The sequence below is a fragment of the Galleria mellonella genome, unplaced genomic scaffold (assembly GCF_026898425.1).
Source record: "Galleria mellonella isolate WM207_F2 unplaced genomic scaffold, CSIRO_AGI_GalMel_v1 utg103, whole genome shotgun sequence".
Classification (NCBI taxonomy): domain Eukaryota; kingdom Metazoa; phylum Arthropoda; class Insecta; order Lepidoptera; family Pyralidae; genus Galleria; species Galleria mellonella.
The window spans coordinates 3578424-3594394 of NW_026441966.1; the positions used below are offsets into that span (position 1 = coordinate 3578424).

Consider the following 15971-nt stretch of genomic DNA (forward strand, 5'->3'; position numbering starts at 1 on the left):
CTAAAGCTAACATGTATGTATGAGACGAGCTGTAAGAGAATTGGCTTGCCCCAAAAGTGAGCTGACATGAAAATAGATAAATGGGCCTCTTTTCATGACCTTTTTGCTATTCTAAACGGATTTTACGATTCTATTTTTAACATAATCAACATAGGTGGGTAACCTTGTACCTGTTGAAATGGCTGGGAATCAAACGTTTTTAACTTCCCCATAGTCTTCGTTGTCAACATTTATTTTACGATACAATGAATACAGTATCATTTATCTAAAACATTAAGTAAACTGAAATTATCTAAGCTATAATTAAACAGTTTTTTTTTCAGTATTTCATCGCATATGCTTCGGTGAGAAGGTCTGGAGCATAAGAATTGAAATGTGACGGAAAGCTATGAAGGAAACTACTAACAAAATTAATCGCCATTAAATAACAAATAAACATTTTTTAGCCTTTTGTATCATTTCTTATTACAGTTAAATATATTTACTATTTTATAAATGGTGCAATAAAGTGTAAATAAATAAATAAACATTAAGAATACAAGTAGACATAGAATACAGAGCGCCTCTTTGTAAGATTAAAAATCTAAATGCTGCCCATATTACATTAAGCTTATTATCAAACAAAAAGCATTACACTACCATTACACTTGATTACGTAACATTTGTTTACGGACTGCTCTGGCAAATGCTCCACTAACACGAAACCAATATAGCGCAAGGCCACACAATAAAAACCACTTGACTCATATGAGGATCACAACTCCTGACGCTACTTACCAAGGTATGCGCTGAAGTCCGTGAAGTACCTTCTCCAATCAGTGGAGCTCAGCTCCGGAGGATTCGAAGGTCCCCTTTCAGCACTGTATTTACGTTCTAGAACAGGTGAGAACGACACCGTTTTGGGGGATGCGGAGCGCGTGCGCACGGACGCCATCCCTCACACACTGGGGTATAAAAGGCGCAGCGGGTCAAATTCGCGGGCAGTCGTGGTTGTACCACGGCTGGGTGAAGACTGGTTATTTTCGGAGACGTGAGTTATCTGCGGCGCGAGCGACGCCGGGTGATAGCGCGGTCACACTGGGGCAAGCGGCTGAGTTACGCGACGTGCTATTCCCGTCAGGTGGTCATTTCCGCTGTTGTTTCCCAATAGATCGCGAACTGACTTCATTAACCTCATTACGCACATTGTGACAGTTGTAGGAAAAAATAAGACGCAGGTGTTCGACGTATGATCAAGTAGTAGTAGTCTGCATCTTAGATAACTCTAAAAATAACTGAGATTGTGAGGTGCGTACCACAACCAGCGTTCACGGTCAAAGATTTTAAACAAATCACATTTCCTCATTTACCAAAGTGGTTATTGAATGCAAATTTACTCAATTCACACTATCGATTAGTTACTAAATTAATGCGATTTATCTTACCTATTAACAATATAGGAGATAATCAATGGTTAAGTCGAGAGCTTAAAATAGAAAATACTGCGGCTATCTGATTGGCATATTGTTAGCTTATAAGATATTGTATGTACGAGGTTTGTCCGGAAAGTACGTATAAAAGTTTTTTAAAAATTTTATTTTACAATTATTCAGGTAAATCAATTTTATCCCCTTCAAAGTACTCCCCCTGTGACATAATGCACTTGTGCCAACGCCGTTTCCACTGTGAGAAGGCTCCTTGAAAGTCCTCTGGTTGTAGGTTTCTCAGCTGCCCCGTCGTAGCTTTTTTTATCTCATTTATGTCCCCCAAATGCCGCCCCCGAAGTACCAATTTGGTTTTTGGGAACAAGAAGAAGTCACACGGGGCCAAATCCGGCGAATATCACCGTAATGGAATTTTTACTCAAAAACTCACGGACAACAAGAGAGGTGTGGGCAGGGGCATTGTCGTGGTGAAGAATCCAACGCCCCTCTCGCGCCAATTCTGGACGAACTCGTGCCACACGAGCTTTGAGCACATCGACGTAGAATTTTCCATCAACTGTCTGGCCTGGAGGGACGAATTCTTGATGGACAATCCCCCGAACATCGAAAAAAACAATCAACTTGAACGCTTTCTCGGCCCTCTCTGAATCTTTTTAGCCACTTGTGGACGGTTGGTTCCTTCACAGCATCATCCCCATAAACTGTTCTGAGATCGGCAAAAATTTCACGGCCATTCTTGCCGAGTTTCGAGAGAAACTTGATTACGACGCGCTGCTCTTCAACGGAAGCGGGCTCCATGCCGACGGGGTTTCGTTAAGAGGTAACTTCACAGATGGCGTGACAAGCCAGTTCGCACCGCACGGCGGTCAGACCAGAACTGAAGCATTGTTAGGGACATAAGGAAGGGGTCCTGTGCTTACCTGGCCTCCCCACTCCTCTTTCTCGCATTCCAGAACACTTTTATACGAACTTTCCGGACAGACCTCGTAGTGTGGTCCCGACATAGAAAGACATAATATGATGAAAATGTTGTATGCAGGCGACGCCAGTATATTTATATTTCGTCGATTTAGTTAATTAGTTTTTATAGGAATGTAGAAATTATTTTTTAAACTATTTTAAATAGCAATCAAATTGGCAACCTATCTTCGTCACAATAAATCATTAATATAGCAATGGGTTTTTTGAGTCTACCCTCTCAAGAGGAAGATGTTAGCATAAGAATATAATATTTACTTAGTTTATTTATTCTAAGCCACTTGATCTATAGTTTTGTCATGAGATTCCCTATTTTTGGACTAATACATTAATTACTAGTTCTTACCCGCGACTTTGGGTCCCAGGTGACTGGGACATGACCACTGATAAAAAGTAGTCTATGTCTTTCTTCATCCCATATAGTACTTGTATTACAAAATTTTATAGTGGGGGGAAGGGATTGTTAGTAATGCGGATTGGATTACCAGTCTCATTACTAGCAATATACCCTTATCAGGTCAACTTCCACATGGTCCTCCCTAGAAACCATTGTGTTGAAATTCAGGTGTAATAGTCACGATGGACTAACTGATCTGGCCTTTCATTCTTACCTATCATCCCTCACTCGTATACTGTTAACGCAGGCATTATTGCTTCATTATGATCCATTAAAAAAGACCAAGAGGTATGAAACAAACAAACATTCGCATTTATGATATTCATAAGAATTATTTTCCTAATCGTCTCTTCTGGGGGGAAAGAGATTGTTAGTAATGGAGATTGAGAATCCCATTGTTAACAATATACCCAACCAGATCAACCTACCCGCGTTTCCCCCTGAAAACTATCATGGTTAATTCCTGATGGATTCATCATGATGGACTAACTGGCCTGTTTTCATTCTCATCTATCACCCTTCACTGATGCTCCGCCAGCGTATCCCGTTAGCGCAGGCGGGATTACCATTCCATTTTCACCCATAAAAAAAAAATCGTCATGCCCCGATATAAAGATGAAAAGTAATGATGACTCATTGTATTCTTTCGGCCCACCTGATGGAAAACGGTGATCGACGTAACCGTAGCCTACACACATTAGGAACGCTACAACCATCACATTCACTATGACGCACGTGACACAACTAGTGCGTTGCCAAGGCTACAAAGGTGGTAAGAATATGAATGGTTATTGACGCCGTGTACATTATTGTTGGCAATCGAGACATCGCGTACGGATAGCAGAGCAAGAAACAATGGCGACCCTGTCGTCGGGCCCCAGTGATGGCGAGATGTTCAAATTACAGCAACAATGATGTTGTAGCGTCCCTTTTATAACATTATAAATAACGTTATGTGTATGTAAATACACTAGAGACAAAAATTAAGGGATATACAGAAAAAAAAATCCAAATTTTTGGGTAATTTTCAACGAGCTATTTTTTAGACTGCTGTCTTACTGCCGGCATTAGTATTACCCAAAACGTACCACGAAAAAAAAAATTTATTTTTAAATTTCTTAAAAATCAATCTCTTTGAACGATCTTTATACCAAATTTTTAGTAATTGGTTAAGCCATTAAAACGCTACAAGATCACATTCACATTTAGAACATTAGAATAAATCGTAATTGGGTATTATTTGAGCAGGAAGAAGAACCTTTTAAGACAGATCACTTTTAAATTCGGGATCGAGACTACCCGAATGCGAAAGTTTAAAATGGTGTCGTTAATTCTACTGTTAGTAAAAAATACTTCATTATCATCATCATTATATCAACCGTTGACTGTTAACTGCTTAATATAGGCCATCTCCATAAGGAAAGTTTTGCCAGTAGTTGCCAAATTGGCAGGTGGATTAGCAACCGCAGTTGAGCTTTGGCGATGTTTTAAGAGGAACGCTGCTGCCTATCCCTGGACTATTAGGTTCCCTTATTCGTTTCTTACGACACCCACTGGTAAGGAAGGGATGGCCCATTCTATGCAAACAAAACAAAACAAATTACATAAACCAAGTGTTAATGATGTATAGAACCCACACATGTTAATAAACATGTTGGACCAAACGTTGGGCCAGACACCTGCCCGTCCGTTACATAAGCGGCGCGGGCGTGGGCGGGCGGCGCCCTACAGCCCAACTAGTTGTATTATTATATAGTCGCGCGGTTTTAAAAAATAGCCTATTTGTTGACAGGCATTCTCATTTTGATTTTTACTTTTCTATGGTTAAATTTAGTGTAAACGTAATTATTCTGATGTATTTATATATGTATGATTCACCATCCAAACGTATGTAAGTATATATTTTTTATATAATGGAAATGTAAGATTTTTGCGCATACTGGTAACGGAAGGCAGACTAAGGCAGACTACCAGTCCTATTGCTAGCAATATACCCTGTTTCGTCGACCTCCACGTGGCACTGCGTTATGGTTTATTGTGGGGAAAAAACCAAAGTTTGTTATTGACCCACACCGGTTTACTACTGATTCGTTTTTCTCTTATGTATAAATAAAACAGAGTATCCAATGATTTTAGAAAATTGAGTTATATATAACTAGTGTTTACCCTCGTCTTCGTCCGCGTGACCACGACCGCATAAACCTTTATAACCGCATAAAACCCATGTATCTTTTAAGGATAAAAAAGCCTACATTGGCTTTTTACATACGAGTACTATTACATTTAATTATTTTATTACATTTAATTACAGGGTACAGAGGCATAACATCTTAGTCCTCAGGAATGATAATGCATGAAGGGTATCATGGACAACTATCTACTGTGTTCTGTCTAATATTTCATCAGTTGAGTCGTTTGTTTGCTATTCTAAGTTGCATGAAAAAAAGCAAAAAAAATATGTTGCAGTTTTTCTATCTACACTTACTAACATCACTTGTAATATATTTATATATATATATATATATATATATATATATATATATATATATATATATATATAACGTTGATATCATATGGTCATTGATTTTTTATTGATTAAAGAAAAACCTAGCTACGTCTTATATATAAGTAGTTAAATTGTACAAAATGTTTTTAAACTATCGGTACAGGTAGCATTATTATACAATAAATAATATAAATTATGTTTTCCTTTGTTCTACATTCCTATTCTTGACATTGGCCGTAGGTGGTGCTCATCTAGGTGGGTGAAGCACGACTAGGGTTGTCAACTACAGTATAATAACTCTTATTGGTTTATTATTTAAAGTTTTGTATATTATTAATAATTTATTTTTATGTCTTTGACGTTGTATATGTTGCAACGGCGTTAAAGTACTTTAAAAATAATGAATAGGTACAAATATAGCGAACAATAAATATTATATACGTTAGTACTGTACATACTTGTAAATTTATATAAATACAATAAAGTAGGGAAAAATGTATGGATGTAGAAACACAGGATCAAAATACAGAGTAGGCTTACTTAGAGCCAAGATTGATACTTATAATATTACAAAATATATTAATATACATTTATATATATATATATATATGTATATATATATATATATATATATATATATGTATATATATATATATGAGTGCGAAATGTTCATTACCTATCCCACGCCATCAAATCTAGTCCAATGGTTCCCTAAATTACTAAAATCTATTCAGCAATTTGGATAATTTTTTTAAAGATAAAGTATGGTTTGTTTTACTCAAAAACAGTTGCCAACCCTAAACATGACAGAAGGTCACTACGGTGCTTGGTAGCTAAAATAGTAAACGATATCTGCGTAATCTAAATCCGTTTCTAATATACAAAAATCGGATAGAAGCGTATCAGAGAGAAGCTCATATGGTTCCGTAGCTGTTTTTAAGGGTTTTACCTTGATTATGTTTAATTTTTAATATGAAGTGGCGAAATAATTTTGTACGTGATATTTATTAAAATACAAAATTCCGATTAATTTTTGACAAATATAAAATTCTTATGAAACTCGTCATCAGCACTTGACTTAAAAAAAGATACAAGAATTATTATAGCCATATATATAGAGCCAATGGTTCTAAGAACATAAACAAACAAACATTAACAACAGAGTTCTTTTGAAATAAAGTCACTGTATTTATACATATATACATACATACAGCCTTATTTAATTATTAGTTAATATCATCTACAATACCTACTAATATCACAAACGCGAAAGTGAGTTTGTCTGTCTTCTTATAGCGCCTTAACAGCTTAACTAATAACACAACACTATACAAACAATGACAACAATAACCTAACACTAGGAAATTTTGTATACTATGTGGAGGTTATAGGCTACTTTTTATCCCGGCCAGTAAACATATCCCAGTCACGCGGACGAAGTCACAAGTAAAAACTAGTGCTTAATAAATATTTACTTTTACCTACCAATTATTCATACAGATCGATGACGCAATCCATGTATTAAACACATAAAACTCAGCACCGCTTTTGTGTGCCAGCACTAAGACAAAATAGATCCCAAATGACATTGAAGGCATGGCAAATATTATATTGATTACGTACCGGAAAGCAGATGGCACTCAAGTCACAGTTCAATACACGAATAAAATACCAAACGCTAATTTAACTATAATTAAATATACACAGACAATGTCGCAATATCTGTTCACAACGAGGTTATATACCAATTACGACATTACAAATAGGTTTTTAAAATGCAAAATTACAAGGGTTATGTTGATTATACCTTAGCATTGTCAACATTTAAACATATTTAAACTACACTCCTCGCAAAAATTAAGGGAACATAAAAATTTTTGAAAGATTTTTTTCAATGAAAATTTTCAGAGGTGAATAGGAAAATAATACAGTGAAAAAAAACATGATGTTCAGCTTCAAAAATCCATATTGTCTGATATCGAACTTTGAATAAAATCCTTTTATCTTTAGAATGTTAATTTTCTTGATTTTTTTCGATTTTTTTTTTGATAATGGAAGATGGATTTTTTTATATATTTTCAATTGGTAAACTTGGTTCCTAAAAGAGCATATACGATAATCCTATAAATATAAGATAAGCGTTTTTTTTTGTCATTACTGGATTGCAAAAGCAAAACAAGCTACCAGCTACCTATTTAGAAATTCTGAACTCAATGAATCACAAGGTGATGATGATTTTGATTTGGAACACCAGATTTTTTTTATATATTAACGAAGATTTTTTTTTTAATGTTTCTAAACTTGGTTCCTAAAAGAGCAAATACGATAATCCTATAAATATAAGATAAGCGTTTTTTTTTGTCATTACTGGATTGCAAAAGTAAAACAAGCTACCAGCTACCTATTTAGAAATTCTGAACTCAATGAATCACAAGGTGATGATGATTTTGATTTGGAACACCAGTATTATTAACGCAATGTTTCTATTGCTGCCCGAGCTATGAGCAATGTACATTTAGAAGCATGCTTATTATATAAGTCAGTTGTTATTGTATACATGAATGTATTCAGTGATATATTTCAAAACTTCTTGTTTGACAAGTATACAAAAATTATTCCTATGCTCAACGGCATAGTAAAACCAAACTGACGCAATGATACGATAAGGTACAGCTTCTACATGCCTTGGCAGAATCTATGACGAAGAAAATAAAAAGTAACTATATAAAAATAGGTGTAATATATATCCAATACAATAAAGAACGAGTGAAGAGATTTAGCACACGATGAAAGAAATTAAAGAAGATCCATATCCAGCATAAGACAGATACGTGCTGTGATAACGATGACGTATTAAAATACGATTAAAAATTACGTATTTTAACTTTTCAGCACCATGCTGCATACCGCACTATCCACTCGACGAAACCCAATTCTAAAATAGAAACTGGAAGTGACAAAACAACAATATACTTTAGAGTTAAAATTTTACGGGCTACAAACAAAAGGTCTTTGGAGATATTGTCTGAGACAACACGGAACGTTAATAAACCGTGGACCACAGCATTCACGCAACTGTTGGAGAACAAAAAATGTTTTGCTTTAGACGCAAAATTTCTAAGGGAAACGTTGCAACATCGCTGGGTCGTGTCGAGTTGTGTCGTTAAGACCTCGCTGTTAACTGCAATGCCTTTTTGCAAATGTGCGTTGTTAAATATGTTATGGTTAATAACTCTTACACATTACGCTTGCGAATTGTTTGTATATATGGTATTGATGGAGCGTCTTTGAAGTTTGTTAGAAGCTCATAAATAAAGCCCTTTGCACTCCGGTGCAAAGAGCTCGCACTCGGTTTTTGTTTCACGTGCATGAGAAATACCGGAGAAAGCTGTGCCATGGTACCTATATTCTTGGTTTGTTTATGACATTTATAGCCTGAAAGCTGGTGAGAATTTTTAGGAGCCATTAAAGAACGCAGAAAGTTTGTATGTTTCTAGCGTATGGGAAAGTAAATTTGCCAGCTTTTTATTTTGAACACATCACTGATTTTCCTTATCCGGATTATCATTGTCTTTTTAATGAGTTTCATTTACGTGAACAAAATCATTAGCCACTAATTCTAGCAGTTATTTAAAATTCATAATTTTATTACCCTAAATTATCTATAGCATTATCACGATTTGGAAAATCGTGTTAATGCCATAATGTACCAGTATTAATTAAGATAAAATCCTCATTTACCGCCGCCCATGATCACCCACGATACCAACAGCATTGCAGATATGCTGCCGGCCTTTTAAAAAGGAATATGCTCTTTTTTTAAGGTTATGTTGTCGTACCGGTTCGGAAATACTACTGCTGTAATTGATTCCAAAGAGTGGTTGTGCGTGGAAGAAAGTGCCTTGGGAAATGCACTTTATTAATAAAGCTGTAGTTACATCTACGTAAAAAAAACTTAGTACATAGTTACACATCTCAGCATTGAATTAACAATAATCATTCAACTTTAATCATCATAACCAATCAACCATTTCGACCATACATTGTCTACTACTGACTGTAAGCTAGTCACCCTTACAATAATAATTCCATTAGATTAAAGAAATAATCCAATACCTAAGCACAATAATCTCATAATAGGATTATCTGCCCACATCTACGAACCAACTCTAACATAATGGCCGCCTCTAATTAATCATAGTTTCAAGTTTTCTCTACAATTTAGATTGACGTATCTTATTGATATTTATTGTTTTCTATTTTGTAACTACAATAATCAGAAAGGATATTGTTATTTATTGGGTACTTTATTGCTACGTATTCACAAAACATGAACCACATTGTTAAATTTATACTAGTTTAATATCATACTATATTGTTATAAATGTGAAAGCAACTCTCTTTGACAATCTGTCTGCTTTGTTTCCGGAGGTAGACGTTGAGTGGATTTTGATAATATGAATTATTTTCTTAAATCCTGGGGAAGTCTAGAAAGCCAGATAGAGTACGTAGTGTAGAATTGCCCGGATAAATCTTATAACGGCATGCGAAAATATGAGATTTGGTATTTATAAGATTTATTTATTTATTCATTAGTACATTTATGTGTACATGGCAGACTTAATACTAAAAGCATTCTCTACCAATCAACCTTAGGAAACTGTCAAAATACTCGAATGCGATATACGTACATACAAGTAATATTGATATACATACATACAAAAATTTACATATATAAACAAATAAATATCAATGAATAACAAATAAACTTACACATATATAAGATATACCACATTATACACGAAGATGAGAATAATATAATAGTACATACTGCTCGGATAAAACATAAAAGTGAGGTTAAATGTTTTTTTAAACGGTTTATTTTATTATCATACATTATTGTAAAAAATTGCTAGTAATCCTATTTCCTATTATCACAGTGATATTATAAATTGTAAAAATATGTGGGTTTTTGTTACTCAATCACACTTAAACAGTTGAAAGGGGTTTAAAGATAATTTGGTATACAGATGGATTATAACTTAGAATAATATCTATCGTAATTAACGCGAGTAAATCCATAACTTATAGTATGATAACAATTTGCATCATTCCATTAAAAATTTTTAACGGCACACTTAAAAATGTACCAAAATTATCATTATAAGGATATGTCAAGATAATAACTTGAAAATTCAAGTTCTAAGTATATACTTAGTGTAATTTTATATTTTATCATATTTTCTCTAAGCCCATATCGATACATTTAAACTCATTATAAAATATTATTTCTCCTCACGTCGAGTTGAGTACGCGTATGTGAAATAATATGGGGTGACATGTTCAATGTTCATCGCACGACATGGTGTATGAGTGTATCGACCACCATACATATTTCATGAGTTCCCGATATAGAACAAATTACATGTCAACACAACACAAGCATCTATTACTTTAATGATAATTCTATAAAAGTCGTAGGCAGGTATTATCTATGAAAGAACTGGAGGAATGAAATTGTTGAGAGTTTATTTGATTATTCCTGTCGAGGTTTTCCCTAGAGACTACAGTATGGGGTTCTTTAAAAGGGGGTATATTAAGGTTTCTTTGGGGTCGGCAACGTGCAAGTGACACCCCAAATACTGCAGGTATCCATAGGCTACAGTGACCGTTTACCATCAGACGGGCTGTATGCTTGCTTGCTACCTTTGTGGTATAAGAAAATTGTCACTGATGACTCGTTATAGGGCCCTACAATTATTTATACAAACATTTTACCCTACATAAAACACTTCAATTTGAAAATTTATCATATTCACACTCAAAAACAAATTTTTAATCATTGCCTAAAATTTCTAAAACTTTGTATTTTAATTTTAGCTATTTAACTACCTAAATAGAGGCCTAATGAATGTGACCAATTTTATGTCCGGTTGGCAAATTTCAATATAATATATTACAAAACAAAACTATATTTGATCAATTAGTGCCTATAAATTTTAACTTTCAAAGCGTATTAAGTGAAGAACTTTAAATAAAGCCACGAAACCCTAATAATCAGTACCTGATATGCTTTTAGTAATTATATTTTGTTTTATTATTTTTATGGTTTTACTAGAAATCTTCTAGTTAGTTAATGGTGCACCGAAGTACCAAAGATATAGTATACCCGGAAACCAAACAATGTGTAACACGATGATAACTCGTTAATTTTGAGAGTCACCAATTTAAATAGATCTCGTTTTAATTGACGTGCAATTACAATTTACAGGGTTTGCCGCCCCAGACCTAGTTACATTTGCGGCTCTACGTAGTGTAGACAGTGTATTGGCCCTGTTTTATTTATAGGCTATTAACACCGATGCCTCTCGGCGCCAACATTGGCTTCATGTTCTTTTGATTGACTGTTGACATTTAGTGACGCCAGTATTTCATTATGTAGCGACAAGCTAAACACTAAGAACATCGCACTCAAATATTAATCATACAAAAAAAAATCTGTTATCAAATCAACTCGGAGAGAAAAACGTTACCAAATAATATTTGTAAACAAACGTCTTCGAAGTCACAGACGACGGATATAACATAATCAAACGTTAATACCTTTAAAGTAATTAATGAATTATTCATACTTGTTTACGTAATTAATTACTCTTATTTAATACCACCAAAAGAAATCACGTAAATAAGCCGCCCACAGTGTGCTGCGTTAACGAACACAAATTGGGAGATTGGTTTCGCATCCGTACGAAACTACTTGACGCGTACCATACAAAATGGATTCACAACGATGTCGCACTAAATCACTATCTAAATCGTATTTATTTCGAAATTGTATCGAGTCGGGATCGAGAATCGGCACGCGCGCTTGCAGCGGTTTGGTCGGATGGATGTCGTCGCGGCGACTGACAGCCTGGCGGCAACAGCAGTGGGACGACTCTAATGACCATCGTCTTTGTGGTGAGGAATTGCGCATTTAATGGGGACGTGTAGGCGGTAATAGTAACGAGCAGCATACAGGGCAGCGGACTGGTGTCTAGCGGGTCGGATGGTTCTGAGAAGCCTCCGCGGATGGGAATGCAGGACGCGGTCGACCACCTGTGGAATGCTGACCATTTGCATCAACGACAGTTCCTGAGTATAATATGTTTGCAGAAAGTAATGTAGAACTTTGTAGATTATATCATTTTACAACACCTTATGAAACTTAACAATCCTATTTTCAGATAAAAAAAATAATTTATTATTAAAGTTATACTTAATTGTTATTAACAGAGAATTTGATTATATGTATATTATTTAATAAACAAAATTATAGTTAGTATTAAAGGAAACATTTGCTATTTTTAAATCATAATGAACAATCTAAATTGCATTTACAAATTATAGACAAATTGAGTGAGAATGATAGAAAAAAAAAGGAACTAAATCTATCAACCGCAAGATCTGGGCAAGGAGACCAAAACAACAAAGAGAGCTAATGACGATGACGAATAACAAACCGTAACGAAACGCGTGGCCATTGCCGTCCTCCTGCTCATCAACCATGACGCCAAAACATAAGGTAATGTTATACCAAAGGTACCAGAACGGGTCACTAGTCGTATATTTGTTAATTTTTTTAGAATTACCAACATTAATTACAATGATATTTTGGTAAAGCTGTTACATTGCAATATAGGTATATTACAAATATTGCACTAATAATTATTGGTAAACATCGCATGCACAAAAGAGGAAAATAAAACAGGTATAAAAATATAAACCAAACACACTCAAAGGTAAAATAAGAAAAAAATAGTCACTTGACAATCTGATTTGTAAAGACAACAATCTTATAGCATCTAGGACTATTGACACTTGTAATTTGGATAACAAGTAGCAACGAAAACGGGCCAGACCAATAAAATGAACATCTGTTGATTATAAATAAGGGAATCCAACACTGGTGTACCATTTACACATATTAGTAAAAAGCATTTTAGAACTAAGTAACATAATTTCTTAAAGGATGGGTATTTAATATCACCATGGTATTCAAGCAACCACACTACTAACCAAGGATACTCAATCTCTAAACAAACTTAGACAATTATATTTTTTAAATGAGTCCGTTGAAGAGCTATAATATTGAATAAGGAGGTATCATTACGCTGTGAAAAGCATCAAATATCATAATAATTTTATTATACCATCGGGTTAAGCAGAGTTAAAAATAAAAAGATATTAACCTTTTTTATTTGCCTATTGAGTCAATTTTCTATTACAGTGAAACTCAACTTATTACATTTATTATTTTACAAATTTTACTACCAAATTGATGAACCAAATAGTGGATACCTCAACCTGCATTTAATATAAAAAGCTGATGGAAGTTTTACTCGCCTAATTCAAATGATTCACAAAGGTAGATATAATTGCTAGGACTTCTTAGCTGTGGACGTAGCCCAATATTCTCATAACGTAATAATTAGGTATTATCTACACTTAATTACACTATTTGCTTCCGGGTCGTTCATTTCAGTGGGCGAACACTATTTTTGGTAACTTGTATTATACTTATGGTGCCTGGCTCCACTAACCGGCATGTGGTCGATAGTCGACGCGAGTATATACAATGCCGTTAAAAACATTAGATTAAAAAGTAACCTAAGTTATTAAAGTGATAAAAGTACTATTTTCTAAAAAACTTTAAAATCCTTCGGTGTTTTTTTTTTCAATATTAATAGTTCTTGTGTAAGTTTTTTAATCTATTCTCCGGAACCGAATAGGTTTATTAATAGAAATAGCTATAAATGCAAATAGGCAAGTGTCATTTAAATCCAATAAAATACTGTATCAAAAAGCACTAATTCGTTAAAAGCATCATGTCATAAATGGGTTTATAATAAAGATACGGCGAGACACAACCATCGTTAAAATGTAAACAAAATGTTGGAGCACTTTGAAGAAATAGATTTCTGGCTTAAAGACCAAAGCCTCTTGATCAATTATTTATTTCTTTCAATTATGTAATATCATCCTCAAAACAATACAATTTTTTAGTCTTCACAATAGATCCTTCTTCAAGGTTAGATTTCAAGACTGGTAATCTTAAAAGGAATATAATCTAAGGAATATGCACATAACTGCTCAAACGATCTATTGTTCCTTCCTTCTTTTTCTGAATACGCTAACAGTTCAGTATTACCGCTGTAATATTACATTTATTTCATTACAGCTAGAAAATCAGATTCAACTTGCTACCAAAGCAATGAGACGACAGATGTGGCATCTGTTTCGTTCCTTTTCATACGTAAATGGTAGAAGTAATCGAACAATTTACAGTCGCTGTTCCTTTCTGTAGAAAACTATTTTACAAACTATGCAGACGTCTATGATACCGTCCATGATTACCATCGAAGACAATCGTAGAGAAGTGCTTCTTTGCAAATTTTTTAATGTTAAAAACGCATGGTTTTTTTTTTCGATAAATTGATTGCTTTTAATTGACTGGCAAAACCTTGAACAGTGTATAAGATCCATTAATAAACGACAACCAAACAGGGCTCATAGTCGTTAAATTGACCGTCTTTGTTCTATTCATCGTCTGACAACGTGACATATATCGCTAACGCGAGACAAAGTTTTTATGGGCAATTGTTTGTTTTTTACAAAATCGGTTCAGCTGTCCACCGAATAAGATTAGATATAATTGTTAAATGGAGACGTTGGTAAAAAACTAACACTGATATGAATAAAAACGGTAAATATATATTATGTTTAATAATTTGTAACATCGTAAGTCAGCAACGGAGTTATTTCCACTCGCTTTTTCCTACTGACTAAAATTGTTATAATACGAAGCAGTAATGAAAAAAAATAACATAAATAATTCGGTTCGAATACATGAATGTATTCATTTCAATTCGGCAATCATTTTTTTATACCATTGATAAACAAGCGTACTGCCCATCTGATGGTAAGCAATTACTGTAGCATATGAAACCTCTTTACTCCTTTTTTCAAGAACCCTATGTCATAGACAAAGTAGATAATAATAAATACTAACAAAATTCAAATAACAAAATGTGTAATAACTAACAATAACATTAATTTTGTTTAAACAACGTACAAGTGTGTCCAATAAACCAAATATAGACAAATCTGGGACAACGAGAGGTGGAATACTAGTGTTTCTAAGAGTTTAGGACAAGTGAAAAGAGAATTACGAATTTGAAAAGAAACGCAATCTACACTAATATTATAGAGAGGAAAGATTTGATTGTTTATAATGGACATACTAAAAAATAACTGAAACAATTTAAAAAAATCTTACACCTATAGAAAGCTATATTAAAGCTTCATTATTAGAGTTTTTTTTATACCACTGAGGTGGCAAACAAGCATACGGCCCACCTGATGGTAAGCGGTTACCGTAGCCTATGAACGCCTGCAATATCAGAGATATTACGCGCGCGTTGCCGACCCTGAAGAAACTTCTTTACCCCCTTTTGAAGAACCCCATGCTGTAGTCTCTTGGGAAAACCTCGGCAGGGAGCTCATTCCATAACCTGAGATGTTCGTGAGAGAAAACATCTCTAAAACTGCGTTGTATGCGACCATTTAGGCTGTAGAGTATGAGGGTGAACTCCCTGTCGATGGCGAGCCGTACAATGATAGAAAG

At 34.5% G+C, this 15971-nt stretch overlaps 1 protein-coding gene and 1 long non-coding RNA gene across 5 annotated transcripts in view; one reads left to right on the forward strand and one right to left on the reverse strand.

Moving 5' to 3' along the window:
- LOC113517496 (leupaxin) overlaps positions 1-15971 on the reverse strand; it is a 95787-nt gene that overhangs the window by 41792 nt on the left and 38024 nt on the right. Inside the window, exon 1 of one of the 4 annotated variants that reach the window (XM_052899316.1) lies at positions 778-1034. The exons of 2 other annotated variants lie outside the window; for them this stretch is intronic. In XM_052899316.1, the coding sequence (XP_052755276.1) occupies positions 778-934 (157 nt within the window). In that variant the 5' untranslated portion in view covers positions 935-1034. Of the gene's footprint in view, positions 1-777; positions 1035-15971 lie in introns of those variants that run through there. One more of the 4 variants, XM_026902177.3, reaches the window with a different exon arrangement.
- Positions 34-451, forward strand: LOC128201851 (uncharacterized). Its single transcript, XR_008253470.1, has 2 exons — positions 34-154; positions 324-451. It is a non-coding gene; the product is annotated as an uncharacterized LOC128201851 (long non-coding RNA).